This window comes from Mustela lutreola, chromosome X (genome assembly GCF_030435805.1).
Source record: "Mustela lutreola isolate mMusLut2 chromosome X, mMusLut2.pri, whole genome shotgun sequence".
Taxonomy (NCBI): Eukaryota; Metazoa; Chordata; class Mammalia; order Carnivora; family Mustelidae; genus Mustela; species Mustela lutreola.
Genome location: NC_081308.1, coordinates 33,199,582 through 33,222,318, shown reverse-complemented (window position 1 = coordinate 33,222,318; position 22,737 = coordinate 33,199,582). Strand labels below are relative to the sequence as shown.

The window sequence follows — 22,737 nt, the reverse complement described above, 5'->3', positions numbered from 1 at the left end:
TCAACTACCTGACAGCCAACATCCTGGACCTGGTGGGCCAGGAGGCCCCCAACAACCACAAGATGTGCATCACCCCAGAGCCTGTGCAGAGGGCCCTGGGCAACCACCAGCACCTGAGCCGCCTCTTTGAGAACACCTGCCCTCAGGTACAAGTCCAACAGAGACAAAATTTAAAATGTTACTTACGTCCAAAATTTATTTGATGCTATACTCCTGCCAGGACCCCTGGCTATTATTAAAGTCCCTGGTCATTTTAAGTCTGACTCTCTGGAAGCCAAAGAAAGCCACCTTGCTGATGTCTCTGCAAAAATGCCACTCTTATGGGATTCAAAGACCAAACCTCTGTCATGGTCCAGAAAACTGCTTCCCCTAGTGACAACCAAGAGAATTAGCTAGGGTAATACAACAACTGGCCCCTGAAAAGGAAAAAATTGGACATCTAAAAGCTGCTGGTGTCAGGAAGACAGAAATGGTTGGACCCGATAACAAACCAGTCCTGCCAGAAAATTTAAAACTTTCATATTAACTACCATATGTAGTTAATATGGGTCTCCCCCATATTGATTGGGTCTTCCCCCCCTCATAATGCAATACTCTCACTCAGGGCTGGACTCTTACCCAAAAATCCTTTTTAAAAAAAAAAAAAATGATGGAGGGCACCTGGGTGGCTCAGTGGGTTAAGCCGCTGCCTTCGGCTCAGGTCATGATCTCAGGGTCCTAGGATCGAGTCCCGAATCGGGCTCTCCGCTCAGCAGGGAGCCTGCTTCCTCCTCCCTCTCTTTCTGCCTACCTCTATGCCTACTTGTGATTTCTCTGTCAAATAAATAAATAAAAAATCTTTGATGGAAATGGCAAAACTCTAGGGTATCTCCCCATAAATATTTGTAACTATACTATTTTATATGACCTAGATGAACATGAATTCACTCCCTATTGGACTCCAGAAGATTCTATGCCCTATGGCAGGGCAACAGGAATGCAGTAAGACTTGTAATGGGAAGCTAATGTGCTCCCATTCAATGGTACTTCACTGGGGACTGACCAATATCTGGTAAACATGGAAACTTAGTTAAACTTACTTTTTTCCTAGAGATCTCCCAGACCTCAACCAAAATCTTAACTTATACTAGATCAGCTCATTTGTTACTTCAGATCCATAAAAATTTAAAGTGCTCGCATAATCATTCCCACAATGCTAGTCAAACAGATTATAATGTGCTCTGTATAATAATGATTACATTTCTGATTATGAGATTGTTTCTTTCATCCCAAGGGAAAGAATGTGGACAAAAGGACCCAATTATGCCTTATCCTTAGAAGAGAGCGGGTATGTATTTTTATGTGGAAGAAACATATTCTATACTATCCTTCAACTGAAAGGGATGTGGAGGGATTGCTGCCTTACCCCTGATACCGAAATAAGAAAAATCCTTCTTTCTGCTGCTTTTATACCTAATGTAGGGTCTTTGTCCTATCAACTTAAAAGAACACGTCAGAACTGGGAAGGTTATAATTATGGCTGGCTACCTACATATAACCCTATATTGGGCAGAAAAAGTTGGGGGCACACTTTCACCAGAGCCTTTCTTCCTTGGGTTGAAGTAGCAAAAATTAAGCAAAACAAAACAATTTGCAATCTCTCTAAAGTTATGTCCACCACTTTCAATGCTTCTGTCCAAGGTTTTGCATATCAGCAGACCCAAATCCATAACCTTGTCGAAGTAGTTCTATAAAACTGCAGAGCCCTAAACCTCCTCACTGCCCAGCAGGGGCAACCAGTGTCCTACTCCGAGAAGAGGAGGGAAACTGACTGAGAATTGCTTTTCAATCACTAGCTACCACTGGGCTTTTGGTCCTCAGTTTAATCTTTTTAATTTGAATTAAATTTCTTCTGTTTTGTATTAATAAGCCAATGTCTTCTTCCCAAATGTACGTATAAAATAAAATTCTTTTCCTTTGAAAAGCTTTTCCTGAAACTCAAATAATCATGGAAACTAAGCCATCCACCTTAAAGGGACATACCTGAGATGATTCATTTTTCAATCCTCTTATTGTTCAAATGAGGTCATTGACATTCCATATCATTTCCCTCCTCCATGGGACAAGACACTTGAGGATGGGGTCCTCCTCAGCTCTGTGAGGAAAAATGACTGAGGATGGTCCTCTGCTCCATGGGAAGAGACACCTGAGGAAAACCTTCCTTAGCTCCATGGGACAAACCATACAATCTACCTACAAAGAACTCTGTTTTGACAAAAATGTCAATATGCCTGAAGGACATAACTGATCACCAATGTGTTCTGTGAAAGATCTTAATCAAAAGGGTGAAATGTGAAAGGACTTCAATCTAAAATAGACCCAGAGGACATGAAATGGAAAATCACACTCCTGTGCCCTAAGGAAAACAAAAATTAAGCACGAGAGACTGCTTTTTCATAGTGTCTGATTTACAACAAAACTGATAATACTGTGATTTTCTTAATGATAGGGAAGTAATCAGAGGTTGCTTCATATCAACTTGGAAAGACTTGCTTATGATTTCCCAGAGGCATGAACAAGAAATGGCCCAGGTTGCCTGGTCTCACAAAATGAGTGGAGTTGAGCTTTGTTTGTAAGACTGGACTGGTTTTGTCTGCTCGGGGAATTTTTAAGGCTGGTCTCTACTTGTTTCCAACAGATTCCAACTGAACTCTCCCCTCTTTGCATTCCCCGCCCCGAAGGACGGCCTACCCACAACCTTCAGCGGATTTGCCTGCAGCTTCCTTTCGTTTGTGGGTCCCAAATTACAATTTCTCCGCTATTCCCAAATAAATTCATCTCTTTTTAGGATTTTTGACCTTGCCTCTTCATTTAGGTCAACAAAGACGATCTTCATTTTCAAAAAACTTGAGGGAAATGATTGGATCAACTGGCCAAAATCAAATGGGCTATCACCACTTCTGCTCTCTTGCTGTGTCCCCATCACATGGAAACACCAAGAACTGGGCAAAGGGTAGAGTGGCATGCAGAGGACTCCCCTTGGTCAGTGTCCATGCCGGTTACAAGCCCTTAGAAAACAAAGATACTGCTACATTTATTGAGCACCTACTGTCTGCCTGGGGCTGTGGGAGGCATTTCACATAAACATAAGTGGACCAAGGATCAAGACCTCAACTTACCATCCTGACATACCTTAAGAATCACAGTCACTCTGAGGTAACCTGAATGAGCTCTGCCGTGCAAATACCCTGTGACCCTGCCGTAAATTAAGCCATTTTACTAGTGAGCCTAGAGGGTCCTAGGCAGAAAGAAGAGAATATTGAGGGGAGTAACATTCATTAATAGCGATTTATTTTTTTAATTCCATTTTCAGTGTTATCTTAAATATGTATTCTTTCAACTGAAGGCTTTAACTCATTTTTGCTTACCTATATAGTAAGACTTACCTGAATATGTGGTTTTCCTTTACCTATAACATTTGGGAGGAGTTATTTCCTTGCCTCATATAAAGGTTTTTCACTTGTGTCTTAGGCATGTAGAGGTTTTGTTTTTTTGTTTTTGTTTTTTAAATCTGGCTTAAACAAAACCTGCCCTCAACTTGATGATGTAAGAACAGTCTAACAGTTAGACAAATGTGTTCATTTAAAAGCTGAGCTACCTATTAGAACTTCAAGAAGACAGGAGAGTACTCTTGATTCCATCATTCATGACAAAGAACCCATTACAACCAAGGCTCTCAGCTGGTTTAGAACTACCACTGAACGATGGAGGCAAAATCCAAAGAGACCCAGCTTCTGACAGGTGTATTTTCAGCCAATGGCAAGCTGCTTTTTCCAAAATGGTCAAGGCAATGAATTTCTAGGACTCTGCCATTCCCTGTCAAGAGTCAGAGCTTTCCTCCCCTCCCTTTCCTTTGAACCTTCATGGGATTTTTGATTGTTTCAACAAAGAAAACAGAGCAGAAATAATGTCACGTGACTTCTGAGGCTGGTTCACAAAAGGTGATACTCTTCCACCTGCCCTTTTTCGCTCCCAGGATACTACACTTGAAAGCAGCCACCACGCTGGGAGGAAGCCCCAACTAGCCCACGTAGAGAGAGGAAATAAAGAAGATCAGAGGCACTCAGAAACAGCTAGCATCGGCCATAAGCAATGTGCGGGAAGGAACCTTCCATGGGCTCTAGCTCCCTGTCTTTGAGCCACCCCAATTGATGTACAGTGAAGCACAGGTGAACCCTTCTGAGCTGCCTGCACAAACTGCAGATTCATAAAGCAAAACACTGTTATTACTTTAACTAAGATTTCAGTTTAGTAACTGGAATGCAGACTCTGAACGGAAGGCCCATATGCATGAAATTCACATGAAACAAAAGAAACTTGATGTTCAACTCCCTGCTTTGACCCCAGAATGGAGGTGGAAATGAAAAATATACATACATCTTCCAACAGTGACGTCCTGCTGCAGGGCGCTTATGTACAGTTGCAGAGTCAGCTGCGGGGCTGAGCCCAGGAAGGCCTGGATCACGGACGCGCGGCTGAACGCAGACCGGTGCGTGAAGAGCTTGCCTTCCGCCTGGCCCACCTCCTTCTCGACTTCTTCTGAGAAGCCATTCTTTGGCATCTGTCGCTTCTTGGTGATGCTGACATAAGGCTCTTCGATGTGGCCTGATTGACAATAGATGCAGAAGACTTCAAAACACCTGCAAACAAATCAGCAAGTCAGGATAATCAGAGACAGATGGGATTCTGTCTCTGCTTACACTTATGAGTCTGATTCTCAAAGCTTTGACTTGGCCACTCTGGACGATAGATGCTTCTCTCAAATCATCCACTCTGAGGTGTTCTGAGCATGAAGTGAATCCTCCTGTGGCCCTCCAGCAGGTCGGCTGGAAATGACTGTGAACCTAATTGAGAGATGACACCAAAGGCCTCCGAGGCCAGGAAACGGAGTAGGGAATGGGAAGCGGTTCATGCTGCAGAGTCAGAGAAGAATGTTCAGTTTCGGGGCGCCTGGGTGGCTCAGTGGGTTAAGCCGCTGCCTTCGGCTCAGGTCATGATCTCGGGGTCCCGGGATCGAGTCCCACATCAAGCTCTCTGCTCAGCAGGGAGCCTGCTTCCTCCTCTCTCTCTCTCTCTCTCTCTCTCTCTCTCTGCCTGCCTCTCTGCCTACTTGTGATCTCTGTCAAATAAATAAATAAAATCTTTAAAAAAAAAAAAAAAAGAATGTTCAGTTTCCCTCCAAGACACTTACTAGCTGTGCAGTCCTGGGCAAGTCATTTAACCCTTGAGCCCTTTCCCTCAGTTATAAAGCAGAGATAATACCTACTTGGCCACACTGCTATGGCAATAATACAGTAAAAGGGTGTGTATGTTTGTGTGTGTACTGATACATGTAGGCATATATATATATATATATATTTTTTTTTTTTTTCCACATCCAGTAGATGCCCCATATCACCTCAGCTAAAGCAGCAGCTATGGTTGGGAGAGCCCCTAGCAGAGAGTGGTTTGCCATCTAGCACTCGCCTATAAGACCACAATATACTACCTAGCTCTCCGCTCTCATAAACCCTTACGGGACATGACTAAAGTCAGTCCTGTCTGGAGGTCTGTCAGCTATGTCTTACTTATGAATAAGCTTGCCCCAGGGATGGAGACTTAACCAGTCACCTTTCTAGAATAACACAGCACCCGGCTTTTAAATTTAGATTTTCCTCTCTAGGTAATGATAGGGATACTAAAGGGAAGTAGAGTGCTGATGTGCGTGATTTAGTTTGAAGCCACACACACGGATTGAGGGGTCAGTCGAGGGACGGAAACACGTATGAAACAAAATGTTAACTATAAAACCTAGGTGGTAAGCACTGTACAATTCTTCCAAGTTGTCTTCTGTATGTTTGAAAAGCTTCATAATAAAATGTTGGGATAAAATGGGTTTTTCTTAGAAACAAGAAAAATGCTCATGGCCTTAGGTTTAAAAATCGTTAAAGGATGTTTTTTCTCCCAATGTGCATTTTTATAGCAACCTTATAATGCTGCCAGAAGGTTTTATGGCTTCATCTATTTTATTGAAAGTTATTAACTTTGTACTCTCACCTGAGGCCACTATGGCAACAAGAATACATTTATAATTTTAAATAATAAAACTTGATGTAAGAAAGGAAATGCAAGAGGCTCTCTGACGAATACAAAGTGGACATATTTTGTGACTGCTGTCTTTGTTCGTTTCTTCCTGGGAGGAAGAAGGTACGTGTATGTGTGTATGTAAGAGAAAGAGAGATAAGGTGAGGAAGACAGGTTTGTCTAGTACATTTTGTTCAATGGGGTCAAAGACACTTTGATATAATACATAAAAACAGGTAAAACAGCCTGGGCTAATCTGTTCAACTGAAAATAATGAAGTACAGGTTATGAGTTCAAGGTCAGCTAATGCAACTGACTTTTCTACAAGAACTATTTGAGGCCTAGCAACTTCATGCAACAAGGAGTACAAGACAGAATAAATTGACCATCGTCTTAATTCTCAAATATGTGGTGAATGCAGATGGACTTTGCCAGTGCTGTGGGAAATGCAAAGACAGCTGGGGTACACCTGCCTCGTTCACAGAGGTGCTCATAATCTAAATGGAAAAGGGTACATATACACAATGAGGATATTAATGAACACAATTAATATTTACATAGCACTTTCAGTTTACAAAATATTTCTCATATATTAACTCAGAAAGCCTACTGCAAAGATTTGAATCATAGCATTATTTTGCAATAGCAAAATTCTGGGAATAATCTAAGGGCTCCAAAATAAAACAATAATTGGGGCGCCTGGGTGGCTCAGTGGGTTAAGCCGCTGCCTTCGGCTCAGGTCATGATCTCAGGGTCCTGGGTTCGAGTCCCGCATCGGGCTCTCTGCTCAGCAGGGAGCCTGCTTCCTCATCTCTCTCTCTCTGCCTGCCTCTCTGCCTACTTGTGATCTCTCTCTGTCAAATAAATAAATACAATCTTTAAAAAAAATAAAACAATAATTAAATAAATCATTATATATATAGTCAATGAAGTATTACCCAATCCTTAAAATTGATGGTACAGACATACATTTAGTAATATATAAAAATGTTTACTATATTTGGTAAGTGAAAGGAATAAATTATAATAGAATACATATAGAAAATTCAATTTTTTATTTAAAAAGTCACATATATAAAAACATATAAATCACACATACATATAAACACTGGAGTGCTTAATTTGACTCATACTGACTCAAGAGACTATTAAATAGTTAGGAATCATGAGCCAGTTGTTAAAAAACTGGTAGCCTGAAATAGGCCATGACGGGAATATTTATATCACAGAAACCAGGAAACTCCGCAATTCAGGGCTTTTTCCCCCAAAAGATAATTTACCAACTTACTGCTATAAAAATATGAGTGAGGATATACAACAAAAGGGTAAAAATTCTTTTTAGGCGGTCAAATTAGGTTTTTCTAAAATTTTTTAATTGTGTCTGTATTCTGCTCTTCTGTCCTTTCAACAACAAATATGTTTTACCTGAATAATAAAATCAAACTTAGAATTTTTAAAGACTAAACAAACTACCAAACACCAGCACAGGCTAAGAGGTGAATGTATGAAAACAAAGGTTCAGAGGAGAAAGCCAGTCTCTTGATGCTGAGGAGGGTGCTGTATGAAACAGGAAGCCTGTACTGAACTGTTGACAAACTGAAACTTCAAGGTCTACCAATAGGGATTATAGAAGGTTCCAGAATGGCTAATGACAAAGGTGGCCCTGAAGCCCAAGTGGCCACCCTCTCAATCCACTGTTTTTCCCAATTAATAAATTTATCTCAGCAGAGAGCTTTACATATAGTAGGTGTTTAATAAATGTGTGTATGGTCCTAAGACTTCCCCTACTTGCCACTACTGATAAAGAGAACTGATAAGAAAAAAACTACCATTCTTCTTGGAATTCTGCAAGACTCAACCAATTACTCCAAATGCAGGGTTTTTCCTTTCTTTTTTTTTGGGGGGGGGGGGAGATTGTCTAAATATAGCTATAAGTTAAATATTTTCATCAAAATCTTTCAAGGCTGTTTTTCAGTATCATGTAGACTGAGGGGTGGCAACCATTTTCTGTAAAGAATTTACAAAGAGTAAATACTTTAGGCTTTGCAGGTTACAGTCTGTATCCCAACTACTCAACTCTACCACTGCAGTACAAAAGCAGCCATATAGAATACATTAAATGAATGAGCATGGCTGTGTTCCAATAAAACTTTATTCACAAAAACAGGTAGTGGGGATTTGGTCTGTGAGGCATAGTCTACCAACCCATAACATAGATAATCAGCAGGCTGATCCATTTTTTTTCACTTCACCCCATTTTCAAGCATCATAGGGGAAGGAAATTATCTCTTAGCTGAAACCATGCTTGTTGGTGTCTCCACAAATAATCTGTGGTACCAGAGACCCTTTAAAGCAGTTAATAAAAACATGTTTCCAAAAGAAATTCTCTGACTTCCAACATACCATGTTGTCTTCATGTGACACACATGCTCAGTGAGGCTACACAAGAATCAAACTAGTTACATAGAAAGCACCACCTGACCTTTTAAAAGCCACTTGCATAATCTCCAAGTGTCTCAATTTCTCAAATGTAACAAAAAAGAAAATGACAGGTCTCAGGGTTTTAGAGTGGATGGAATTAAATACTGTACGTAGAAGCACTTCACAAACAACAAAAAAAAGCTCTTCAAATATAGGCTATTATTATTTTAAAATCTTTTGAAAGCCTATTATACAAAGAAATACTGTGATGAATCATGTTGCAATGTTCTGTAAAAAATTACTAGGATTTCTTAGCTTTCATTTTTACAAACCCAGACTTTCCTCACTATACCAGTAAATAAAAAGAGAGGAAAATTCCTTGAACTTGAAATTCATTTATATTTATTTCTTCTCCCAATTAATTTGAAAAATTAACATAATTGTAAAAGGATGAGAAACATTTTTTACTGTTGATAGGTGTTTTTCCCCCCTCTGGTTTTCCAGAATATCCATTATCATTTGCAATAAGATCATCCTTAAAATAAAATAAAATAAAATAATTCAAGATAATATTCAATGATCACATCATTCAAATCTAGCCTTAATAAGGAAACAACCACAAAAGCAGCAACTACAGTTTTAAATATAAGACTGATAAATGACATATGGTGCTTTCCCGGTGCTTTCCTAAGGGAAAGAAGGAGTGGGGCCTAGTTTTTAGTATTTAGCCCGTAATTATTACAGTGTAATGCAGTACAGTTTAACTAAGTGAATTCAAAAACATGAGTTTGGCTACTTAGCACCCAATCAAAAATAAATTTTCCAAAGACAATTCAAACTATTAGTAAGTCAGATCAGTAAAGAGGGGAAAGAAACAGACCGTAACTCTCCTTTGGGGCAAATAATTTTGATCTTGAAGTAAAGCTGATGCCTTGGGAGTTAAAATAGAATCATACTGTCAGCAGGAAAAACTTTGAATAAGATATTAAGTCCTGGGGAGCCTGGGTGGCTCAGTGGGTTGAAGCCTCTGCCTTTGGCTCAGGCCTTGATCACAGGGTCCTGGGATGGAGCCCCGCATCAGGCTGGGCTCTCTGCTTGGCAGGGAGCCTACCTCCCCCCGCCCCCCCCTGCCTACTTGTGATCTCAATCTCTGTCAAATAAATTTTTTTAAAAAGACATTAAGTCTTGAGAATACACAACAGCAAATCACTTTTCCCTTAATCTGGAAGCTAAGAGGTTTGAACCCATGCTTTGTGTACCTCAGCTCTAAGATGATGGGCCCAATATCTCCTCGAAATAAATCAGCTCCATTAGAATGAGAGAGTCCTTGTTGACAGAAGAGGGTGGTTCGGTGCTTTATTTTTTGTCTTATCTTGTTTTTCCCCCAAGAAGACAATGACCCACTCAGAATTTTCTGGAAATAGGTCTTTTTATGGCATTGAAACTTTTTATATAGCTTGAGAAGTTCTCTTCAAAATACCCACCCTTTTTAAAAATAAAGTTAAAATATTTTTACTGTAAAAATGGACAAATGTAGAGTAGTATATAACAAGGGGAAAATGATATACTTTTCTGTATTTCCCAGGAGATAATTAAAAGTGCCCATAAGTCCGTCATCCAGAAATTACCACTCTCTACAACCTGGCATATTTCCCTGAGCTCAGGTTCATATGTGCTATCCTATTTTTATACGTATCACGTCACTAGCTTTGTCTTGGGTCACTATTAGAATTTAGAAAGATTTTAAATGGCAGTAACGATAGAGATCACTCACCTGGATAGCTATTTAGGTCATTTGCTTAGATTTTGCCAAGATAACAAAAACGGTTTTAATTTAGGATGGGACTATTGGTAAAATGTACTCCACACTCTTTTGCTTTCTTTCATAGTGTGGGGAACATAATTAACCAAACCCAATTCCTTTTCTTTTTTTTTAACCGAACTCAATTTCTAAGAAGCTTTGCGAACATGGTCTGAGGCGTCCTATTCCTCATCTATAAAATGGGAACAGTGACATCTACTTCACGGCGAGGATTCAGCATCCTGAGGGATCTTAGCAAACCATGTAGCACAAGCTGAGAATTATCAGTTTCCCTTGATCTGTCACCTCATTTAAACATCGTGAGCAATGAGTTTTCTTTTCACAGATGAGGTTAATAAAGAATGAGTGCCTTGCCCAAAGTCAGATCTCGTTGATTTACTGAATGCGGGTGGGGGTGGGGGGGAATTACAGTCAGGATGCTGTCGCCTACTTGGCCAGAGAGGACTAACTCTTCACTAAATAGTTCCAAGTTGCACGACTTTGAAAATTCCTCTCTCTCTCTGTCCTTTTTTTTCCCTCCTAACTCTTCCCTTGCTCTCAGATGTCAGCAGCAACGCTTTAGTTCCGCTAGTGTACCTGTTTCTGTTCCTTTCTAGGATTCTGTGGCTTCTGGAGGCTGGGAGACTTGCTCACCCAGTTTGTCCTGTGTGTGAGCTGCAGGGCAGTATTCTGAGCGTCAGCTGGGGACAGCTGTCTTTAATATGAAATGCAAAGTTTTATAATAGGCCTCTCTCAAATCAATCTTGCTACTGGACTTTTTTTTTTTTTTTTTTGCCTCTGGGTGTGTTGGGGCAGGGGAGATACTGCCTGGTAGGGAAAGATTCGTGACTAGATGACCGGTAGGGAAAGATTCCTGGCTACCTGAATCTTCCCGCAGATGAGCTCTAGCCTTTCTCTCTCTTCCAATTCATCTCTCTCCTGTGTCTAAATTCTGTATTATAGGGGTGCCTGGGTGGCTCAGTGGGTTAAAGCCTCTGCCTTCGCCTCAGGTCATGATCTCAGGGTCCAGGGATCAAGCCCCGCATTGGGCTCTCTGCTTAGCTGGGAGCTGCTTTCCCCCTCTATCTGCCTGCCTCTCTGCCTACTTGTGATCTCTGTCAAATAAATAAATAAAATCTTAAAATAAAATAAATTCTGTATTATAATTTGCTTTCTAATACAGATAAGAATCCTTTGTTTTGCTTTTCCTTGCAGGGCTGAAAGGTGTCAACACAACACATTTTAAACTCTCTTCATGGTCCTTAAGCCAGTCTACTTCACTACCATGCATTCTACTTGCTTTGTGTTAATAGAAATTAATTTCCAGAAATGCCACTAATGGTTTTTTTTCTTAACGCAGGCAAGTTTGTGTCTTCAAGGCACACTGTGTTCCAGCTTCAACGACTGTTGTTTGTTAAGTTAGGCAGGGCCGGAAGGTATTTCCACAACCCTGTTTCCACACCAAGAGAATGATGCGTGGATTTCTAGAGCTCTGCGTAAGAATTAAATAAATTAGTATTTGTAGAGCGCTCAGAACAGTGCCTGGCACACAGGGAACTCCACGTGTTTGATAAATTAAAGAATCTGCACACGCTTTTGCTCTAAAGGCGATTTAGCCCACACACTTCTCAAGGGTTTGTCACGACACAAGCCAATCCTGCCAGAGCCCACCCGACCCTAGAGAAGTCTTGTATTTTACGAGGTCGAACTATATGCAACTACCGTTTCTGTTGGTCAAGTTCAGTTGAATATTGGCAATTTCATACGCGAGAACCTCAGAAGAAGGCGGTCCGCCCCAGCTTTATTCCCACTCTCCCCGGATTCTGTCGCATTCGCGTGACTGGAACGGTGGGGCCCGAGGAGCAGGGCTGGGCGGGCCTGGGCCCGGCACCCAGTCCAGCCACCCGCCCCTCCCGGAAGGCCGCCCCTCGCGGCCAGGGCAGCGGGGAGGGGACCCGGGGGCCCGCACGCACCTGAAGAGCGGCCCGAGTTGCAGCAGGTGCAGCAGCAGCACGAGCGGCCGGTCGCGGCTGAAGTCGCGGTGCACGAAGAGGAGCGTGAGCTGCACGAGCGCGCAGGGCAGCAGCGAGAAAAGCAGCGTCAGCGCTTGCCACATGCCGTCCCCGCCCGAGCGGTAGGTGCTGCTCAGGTACAGCGCCGCCGTCGTCTCGGCCACGAACAGGAACACGGACGCCAGCACGGAGCCCGGGAATTTCATCTCCGCGCGTCAGCGGCGCGCACCGGCGGCAGACGGGGTAGCGGCGGCGCCTGCCCCTTGGGGGGGGCTCCCGGCATGCCCGGCCCCGACTGCTCCCGCGCCCTGCGCTGCCCGCCGAGGGCACCGGGCCGGCCCAGAGGCCGGGGCGCTGGAGCGGGGCCTGGGGGCGACCGGCCGGGCTGGGGTGGGGCGGGAAGCGCGGCCCCGCCGAGACACGCCCACGCGCACCGTGCGCCGCCCGTGCGCCACACTGCCCGCTGCGTCTCTGCGGCGACAGTCCTCAGGCGGGCCGCGAACCTGCGTCCTGCGACTGCTCGCGCCGCAACCCCAACGGCTGCTGCGGGCCCTTCTGGCCCCGCGCTCAGCCTCTGGGTCCTAGAGCCCTTGGGCCGCGCTCCCGTTCACATCCTTTTGAAAAACTGCGACCAATGGGGCCCAGAATCCGGGTCTGGACGCCTTTTCATCCCAGTCTGTATTTTGTGGGCCTAGGGAACGCCTAATTCCTCAAAGAACCAGCGTTTCCGGTCATTTAAAAATACCCAGGCCACACAGATGCTTTTCCAAGTACAAGTGTAAAGTTCTGTAGCCAGGATTTACCGTTCCAGTGGGTCCCATAAGCATGCCCTTCAGTCTTCCAGATACAGCGGTCTAAAACGCTGTTTGCTGTGGTTGAAGAGCATCAGAGACAATCCTTAGGAGCCAACGCCTGCTCTCCCAGAAAAACTGCCTACACAATCTATTCCTCTGTAACTGTGACTAACTCACAGAGGGAAGTCCAGGACCTAATAAGGAAACGGTTTTCTAGCCCAAGGCATACCTCTGCTTGCTAGTGTGTGCCAGCCCCAGGACTAACTCCTTTTCACTCACTGAGCTTGTGACAACCTTGTGAACATCAGGATGGGCTCAGCCCACCCCCCTGTCCTCAGAGTTTGAGCAAGTCACTAAATCTCCCTAAAACTCTGGTCCTAACCTGTTACATAAGGGATTAGACCTTAATAATTACAAGGTCCCTTTCCCAGCTGAAATTAGGGCAGTCCATCAATCATAAGGCATATCTGTCATTTTTCTATTTAGGAAAATGATGTCGACACAAATAGAATATGAAGATTCAGAAGACATCAAGACAAAAATTGTAGAGGGAGAGAACACGAAGGGCTGTTTTTCTTCATTCTTGTGTGGCATGGGAAAATCTATTTACAAGGGTTGAGGGGAGGATACAGCCGACAGCTGAGAGGTAGCAGGCCCATTCTCTGAAAGGATTACTAATATCTATTTATAGAACCCAGCAGGCCACCATGTCCTGGATCAAGATACACACACTGTCACAAACACAGAATAGGCAGCAACACTCCACAGAATATTTGGGTAATATTTTATTTGACACCGTATTAAGCTTTAAAGGACAAATTAATTTGTAGCTTAGAATTATTAATTAGAGCGCACTCAATATTTAGCATTGAATTGTAATTTAAGGCAAAGGATTATCACAGGTTCCATATGATTAAGTAGACTGTACATAAATATGGGGAAGGATAAGCCAATAAATAACATTGCTTTAAACACTATAGAGCCCAGTTTATGGTGAATTATTTTCTACAGTACAAAATACAGAAAACACATTTGGAAAGATCACAGTGCTTAGAACATTGTAACAGCAGTTTTTAAAACAGTAAGGTGCTTCTCTAAGCTTCTGACTCAAGCTTGCTTCTAAAGAGATTTCATTATACCACGCTAAGGCGGTGAGAAACTCCCCCCACACGAAGGGGAGGCAAGATCAACTGACTGTAGCACTTTCCCCTCCGGGAACAACCAATAGCAACAGCTAAAATCTAATGAGCATTTTCAAGTTGATCCTTCTCAGTGTGCACCCCAGCTAACTTGCCCCAGTGACCGTGTCTTTATGTATTATCATTTACCATTTTGTCCTTGAGAATAATGTATACATTCAAGCCTCTGATTGCTCTTTCCCTGTAATACCTAAGCGAACTTTGACTAAAGATCAATTTAATGTCACGTATTACATTATACTTTCTTTCTAGGACTGAAATACCCATTTTTTTAAATATTATGTACATAATAATAGACTTATAGAAAGTGGTTTTTTGGTATAATAATATTAACATACCAGAATACTTGAGAATTTGGTTTCATTGTAAAATACAGTACTACAACATTTTGTGATATAGTAAAATATCTGGCAGAATGTTCTGCTTTAAATTTAGACCTAACTGCTAACAATACGTCTTTGAACGTGCCTCAAAGTACCCCTAAAGAAATATAATATAATTAGCAAGAGGTCGTAGAACCTGTTTTTGGCAAAAAGACATTTTTGAAGAAGCCTCTCATTTTGTGTGCAAGACTTTCAAAATTTTAGTTATATGCAAGAGATAACGTTAATGGGAATTAGAAGTTTAAAGTAATAACAACTAATCTCTATTATTTGGTGTATTTTTTATAATTTTATGTTAAATCTGCATTTGTGCTGAGGCGAGTGTATTGCAAAGAGTACAATTTTATTAATAATATTAATTTATTGATCAGTTCTTCAAAATTTAAGACTACTTTAAATAATAGTATGTATTCATTCCTAGATACAATTAGGAATAAGCAGTTATATTCTATTGACAGATTATACTTTTGTATCCCCTAAAATAATAAAGAATTGCACTAGTTTACTAGAGAATGTGAAATGTATCATTAGGAGGGTGAGCTTTTTTTCTCCATTGATACAATCATACTTCTGTAAGTATTGTGAATTGTGCAAAAACTCTTTTTGGTGAAGTAAATCCTATTCACTTGGTAAATACACATTCCAAAACTAACATGTGGTGCTTGACTATTCCCCATTATATGGCTTTGCAAAGTGTTTCCTTAATAATTAAATTCTACAAAATCCATTTTAAAAATGTTTGTTAATTTAGCGCCATTAAATCCATGAGATTAAAACTCAGACTGCCTTTCCAAGTAGAGCTCCCCCAGATGTTCAAAGTTGGGAAAGCTGTTTCCTTTTTAGAGAAGGGGCTGCCCTTCATGATCAGACAGATTCTAAAACCAAACTCTTGCATTTCAAATGTTCCACTCCTACTCCTGGAGAGTCTATATAAACCCGATGGTATATTTTGCATTTTCAAGAGCAAAGGGATTCTGCTGTTAGTTTTCAGAAGACGTTTCTACTACTGAAATACTAAAGTCCGAAAAAACAAGAGACAAAACTGATCGTTAAGATCAATCTTATTTGAATACATACACATTATTAAGAGTTACTGCAGTCAACTTGGACCAAATTCAGCGACAGAAGTTGATAACTGGTAATTGCCACTTAAGCACAGATAACAAAGCAAAACGTATGGGGGCGGCATCAGAGGTCCCACTAAAACAAAGGCAAAAAGATCATTTGCTGAAGATTGACAGCTGTTAAGCTTACACACTTTGCAAAAACAGTACACATTAAAGCATGTAAATCAACACCACACACAAAATAGAAAGCAATAGCAGGACGGTATTACTCTACTTAAAAGGCTGTATTATACACATTCAGATGTTTCTCTCCTCATCTTTCTAGAGTGCTCATAATTTCTGAAAGTATGAGAGGAAGGTGTGTATTTGGGTCCTTTCTGAAGATCTACATCCATGTGCAAGACATTAAAGCCATCTGCTGGTTTCAGTTTACTACGGGGTTCTAGAACAAGGAAATGGATCTTGGTTCTCCAGTGATTCTGAATACAAAGAATAAGTAGAGATAGGCTCCAAGAAAAGTGGAGAAGGAGGGGAAGACACAAAAGCTTTTCTCATGTAGAGACACTTAAAGGATTTTTCAGAATTCTTGTCCCCAAAAGTGTAGTAAAGAATGATCTCAGGTCTCTGAGGACAAGATAATTAATAGGGATTAATATTCTGGGACAGAATATTAGATATCATTAGATATCTAATAGATATCATTAGATATCATTAGATATCTAATAGATATCATTAGATATCATTAGATATCTAATAGATATCATTAGATATCATTCTGATATCTTTAATGGGCCGGGGTGTAGGGAGGAGTATTAAAACTCCACTGTAGAAAAGACAAATTTTGCAAGTATACCATAAACATAGCATGTCAGACTAACCATGTTTTTACATTGGCAGCTGGGCCACAGGGACAATCAGGAGGTTGAAACTTACAGACACAGCTCAACAACTTCAAACAGGTTTCTTTATCCAAGAGGGCTTTCTCAGTCTGTGATATGTTAATACACCATAAAAATCTCCAAAAGGGGGCAAAAGATCAGAACTTGCCTAACTTATTTAATCACAGAATCTATTTTTCCCCAGGGCAGCTCTTGGTATTAGTGTTCAGAATTTGGGGAAACACCGCAGGACTCAAATAACATGCAGTGGTTTGTCTCCATTTCCTCTTGTAACAACAAAAACATACATCAGCTGTGGGAAAACCTCATCAGGACTGTGAAGCAGCAGTGAATGCCAGCCCTCTGATATTCAGCAGTGGCCAGCCCACATGTGGCTGGTGAGTCCTGTGAAATGTGGCTGGTCTGATTTGCAACGTGCAGTAAGTATAAAATACACACCAGATTTTGAAGATTCATAACAACAACAATAAAAGATAAAATATCTCATTAATAATTGTGTACTGATTACATGTTGAGATGAGAATATTCAGGAAACATTGAGCTAAATCAGATACATTATTCAAATTGATTTCATCTTTTTGTTTTTCCTTTTTAAATGTGGCTACTAGAAAAATTTTAAATTGTATCTGACTCGTGCTTTCGGCTCTTTGTGAAACTCACATCTGTTGTCGCCTACAGTTGGCTACTAATGGCTCTAACCTGGCAGAAGTTTTAATGAAAATAAATGCTGAAGATAGACAACTAGAAGTGTAACTAGGGCCCTCATTAATTATGCACTAATTTATTAGCGGGCAGTTAACATACAGTGAAGATCCATTCATTAATCAGCATATACTAATTCACCATTCAAATATATCTAAGAGCTGTTGGGTTTTATATAATATGTGATATTGACTCTCCCTAAGTCAGACACTCACTATCTCTCTCTCTCTCTCTCTCTCTCTCTCTCTCTCTGTCACACACACACACACACACACACACACACACACGCAATTTCGTATGGGGTGAGGCAGGGCTAAGAAAAACCAAAGAGCAAATAAACAGGAAGGGCTTGCAAACTGTTTTCACGGTCCTCCACAGTCAAGCCTCACCTCGTGTATCTTTTCTCCTTCTCTTCTTCCTCGATCCTGCACCGGGTGTAGAAAGGCAAGAAAAGGAAAGCTAGCCTGCTCCTTCCATCGTTATGACTCACCAACAAACTGCTCCAAAGAACAAAAATATGATTTGGTTTTCCTTTTAAATGATTTTTCAGATTCAGTTCAGAGGTGGAAGTAACAGGTACCTGAAGGCAAACAAAGATGCAAGCATTTCTGCGGATCAGGTCAGGGACTTTGCCATTTGTGGAAGAGTCTAGGTGGAAATGACAAGGTTCAATATTTGAAGGGAATTTTTTAAAACGTTTTTCTACCCCTAGAGGCATCATCCATCAGGCCTCAATTCATTAGCACTTCCAATTAAAGAAAGAGGGAGAGAGGGCACCCCGCCCCCACAGCCGGGTAGGAGATTTATGGTAATGCTGGAGGCCCAGATACTTAATGTAGCATCAACTCTGGCATTTTCCACAAGACTACAAATACAATGAGGAGGTTTCTTTATGGAGGAGAAGCAGGACAATGCAGCTGCCATTCTATCCTCCTGCACAGCTGTGCTCAGGGTGAACTGTCCTGGACCTGCGACCCCACTGCACAATGGGCCCAACTCCTGCTGCGGCTGACCTTGAGGTCAGCCCTTCTGTCCAGAGGGGAGTCCAGCCTCATGGAGCCTGGAGCTTTTAGCTACAAACCGACCTGGATGGAAGAGATAAGGAGAAACCCTGCCCTCCCAGGCAAAAGGAGATCACATGATTAAGCACACACAGGAAAAAATAAACATCAGAATGTACTATTTAAAGACCAAAGGGAGGACATGAAGTTGCTGAATGGCAGGGGAGGCTGGTGATGGGGGTGGGGGAGTGGGAATTAGAGGTCCCAGGAAGCAATAAAACCCACAACATTTGGAACACCAGCCAGCTTCCCCACCTACCTGTGGCTGCCTTTCGATTTGCTTTCCTGGCCAAGTTTATGCCAAGTTAACATGGTCTTGGCAAATCTGAGGCTGTTCATTTAGCTATTAATTTGGGACAGTGTTAAATAAACAACCCAGATCCCCCAAAGGCCTCATATGTAATTGAGAGTATGCTTCTATTGCTATATGTCACACAGTTCTGAGGCCTGAATTACACTGAGGCCTGAATTACAAACTCAACCAAAAATACTTTGTTTCCCAGTTCATTTTTGCTCTGCAGAGCTCGCCTGCCAGCTCCTTTTCTCACATTACTGGCACTGTAATCCTTTGTTTCCAGCAAGCAAAATAAATATTTGCATTAAAAGGAGCTCGAGCTAAACCAGCCTATTCCTATTTACTAAGCCCCAATGAGTCAGGAGGCACAAATACTATGGTCAGGATTGGTTCTAGAATAAAATACATTCAGGGGCGCATGGGTGGCTGAGTGAGTTAAGCTTCTGCCTTTGGCTCAGGTCATGATCTCTCTGCTCAGCAGGGAGCCTACTTCCCCCTCTCTCTATCTGCCTGCTTGTGATCTCTCTCTGTGTGTCAAATAAATAAATATATAAAATCTTAAAAAAAAAGAATATAATATATTCATTTTTACCCATCAAGTGATCCAGACCCCAAGCACTGTATCCACATATGGAGATTCCACTTGGCTAAAATGCTTATTTGAGGCCAAAATCAAGCACAGTTTTCTACACACATTATAGGTACTTAAAATCTAGGTTCCTGGGTGCCTGGGTGGCTCAGTGGGTTAAAGCCTCTGCCTTCGGCTCAGGTCATGATCCCAGGGTCCTGGAATCGAGGCCCGCATTGGGCTCTCTGCTCAGTAGGGAGACTGCTTCCCTCCACTCTCTGCCTACTTGTGATTTCTCTCTCTGTCAAATAAATAAATAAAAACTTTTTAAAAAAAACCTACCTAGGTTCCCTTTAAAATACATAAAGGACCTGCATGTTACAAAACTCTTTTATATCCATTTTTATCATTGGCAATCCTCAGGACAAGGATGGAGGCTTGTCCTGAGGTGGAGAAGGCTCTTTGCAATACTAATGTTTTTTTCCCTTTATGTGTTCCTCAGCATGGTTATAAATCACAAGCTTGCATAAGTTGCACTGAAATTATTGAGATTTGTTCTCTACAGGAATTGAAACAATTTGAATACTACCTTGATTAAAATCTTAGTGCGTCAAAGGAAGTTAATTATATAGTGCCATGAAAGAGTTGCTATTTAACACAGTCTAACAAAATGACTGTTTCTCAAATGACCAGAAAGTAAATACTTTATCCTAGTAGTGTCGTCAGTTGCCTGAAGAATCATAGAGGGTATCTATGCTGAAAAACCTGCTTGTTGAACCTCAGTTATTAGGTTACAAATGGAGCAAAAAAGTAAAAACTGATGGCTGAAATACGATTGGGCAAAATATATGATATTTGGGAGTATGTGTGGAAGAGAAGGTCCATAATTGTGTTAATGAAACAAATTCACAGAGTTGTAATATTCTCCAAAACTTCCCATTCTTAAAGTATATTCCAGTCCCCCCACTGTGGAGAGATGCTTTCAGTCTATCCTCACATATTTCCACTGTTACCTTCGGGGTTTATAACTATTCATGTCACATATAGTAACTAATGTTAAAATTACACTAGTGGTGGTGAAAATGTCCCTGCAGCCTTCACCAGGCAACCTGCCTAAGCACGTATTCCGAAAAGGATGTAACTGCTTAGAAGGGAACAAGTTGGTTAAGGAAATAAGAAGTGACATGCCATGCTTTCTACTGCAACACTTAAGGGTGTTTTCCCTTTTCTTGAGAATACAAGATAGAAGAGGGTCTCGCAAAAGCTACAATTCAACTCTTTCAGGAAAATGAAAACTTTCAGCATGTTTAAGTGCTAAACAAGCTTACCCTTGTTTCTCATTTAGCCAGGTGTCAACTCATAAAGAAACACTCAAACATGGCCTTCCTTTGCTTGGATTTGACACACAAAAGGGTTGCCTTTTCGGAAGGGTCAGCACAATGTCATGGTTACCCTGCTAGACCTTAAGAGGGTGGGCGAGGATGAATGTGTCCAGTTGTCCTGAAGTTCCTAGAAATGAAACTCATATGTCAAACTACATTATCCCTTCTTAGGGCTTTAGATTTCAGGTGTCAAAATGAACGGTGAAAGGATCAGCAAACAGAAACCAAAGGTATCTTCCAGAAGGGACTTTGGTTTACTGCTGTATCCCCAGATTCTAGTCTAGAAGACTGAACAAACATACTCGTGAAGGGAAACCCCGGATTTGAATTTTCATTCTGCCCCGTCCCAGCTGTGAGACTTTGGATCAATTACCTAAATCATCTTGAAGGTTTGGCGGATGATGAAAAAAACATGTATTGCACAAAGCCCGGTATATTGGATGCTTATTACTTTCAGCCTTTAGAGGCCAAAGAGAATGCATTGAAACCAGATGCTGAAAAACAGGTATACCACTATCATTTCAAAAGGAGACTATTCCACAGAAGGCATTTTGCCTTAAGGCATTCTGAGAGGGCCTCGACTATTCCTGAAAGAATTTCTAGAACCCAGCTTTGAGAGTCATCTGAAGCTGTTATTTATGTGATGTTGCTCCAGCCTGAGTATTTTCAAAATGAACAAGTGAAGCCAATTTCATCTATTTATATCTGAGGATATGAAAATGAAATAATAAATGAAAAAGGTGCATGTTTTTCAAAACCATTTTGTCCTTGCTTGTTCTGATGAGCGCCAACAGATTCTTTGAGAATCTTGTAAATGCTAGAGAACCTCTTCCCAGGAAAATAAGTGTGCACAAATGCACACACACACACACACACACACAGCACATGGCACACACATACATGTCAACACACACACACACAAACACACACACATTTTAGGCAACAGAGTATTCCCAACTCCTCCCAGTTTATCTATAAAGCAAGAAGTTAGGAATTACTGAATTAATAAGTGTTTGGGTTTACATGGAGATAGATGTAGAATACACACATATATTTTTCATCTATCACATATATGCAAATATTTGATGACTATTTCAATAATTCTTAAATCTTGTATGGCACACAAGTCCCTCCTTACTCCGATGTATGAAATCGCCAGTAACCAAATTCTAGGAACTGGGTAAGCTCACGTTGACCTGACAGGTGTTCATACTGTATTCTGAAAACCCCTATTTACCTGAAGTAGTTTTACAATTTCTACATGTCTATAGCAGGGTAGAATTTAATATGACAGCTTGGCTCAGTGGGGACTGTAGACAGTTTCTAGTGGAGCCTGTGTCTTGAGGACTACGGCGATCAGCCAACGAGTTCACTCATCTCTTAATCTAACAGCATGAACTTTGGCAATGTTCTTTTCACCATCACTAGGTCTCATTCTCAGCCAGGGTCTGCCTGTCCCAGGAGACCTAGTATTCCATGAAAGGCAGAAACGACATAACTTTGTAGTGGCTACCCTGATCTTTGAGATGAGCAATTTTTGCCACAAGTGTATTTTACAGTTCAGCTAATAGCTTCATAGGGATTACATAAGCATTTTAATACAAATTAACAATAGAGAAGACACAGCTCACATTTCAAATTGAGAAAAATACTTGACTGCAACACTTGCTACAGTATTTGCTAGTCTATGAATTTTACTATTCTAATTGAGCTTTAGGAAAGAAAAGGGAACGAGGAAAAGAGATGTTAGGCCCAAAAGAGATGTTAGACCCTTCAAATTTCAGGACTTAAACTGAGTTTTGTGAGTTTGAGCCCCACACTGGGCATAGCGATTACTTAAAAACGAAATCTTCAAAAATAAAAGGTTATGATATGTTTCCTTTGAAGGGCCCAGATAATGATTAAAGATAGAGATTCATCTGCAAATTTCTCCATTCAGTAAAAACATGAATTTGAATAAGTAAAGGCCTAGGACAACCAAGAGTTTCCTTTTTTGTCCTTCAGCAATCTGACATTTTATCTTTCCTAGCAATTTGCAGCTGGGCAATTAC

At 41.2% G+C, this 22,737-nt stretch overlaps 1 protein-coding gene across 1 annotated transcript in view; it reads right to left on the bottom strand.

Annotated features, from left to right (window-relative positions):
- Positions 1 to 13,255, bottom strand: part of XK (X-linked Kx blood group antigen, Kell and VPS13A binding protein) — a 42,103-nt gene extending 28,848 nt beyond the window's left edge. Inside the window, exons 1-2 of the mRNA XM_059157671.1 lie at positions 12,298 to 13,255; positions 4,417 to 4,679 (exon numbers count right to left, since the gene is read on the bottom strand). Of these exons, the coding sequence (XP_059013654.1) occupies positions 4,417 to 4,679; positions 12,298 to 12,542 (508 nt within the window). The 5' untranslated portion in view covers positions 12,543 to 13,255. The remainder of the gene's footprint in view (positions 1 to 4,416; positions 4,680 to 12,297) is intronic.
- Between the last annotated feature and the right edge of the window lie 9,482 nt (positions 13,256 to 22,737).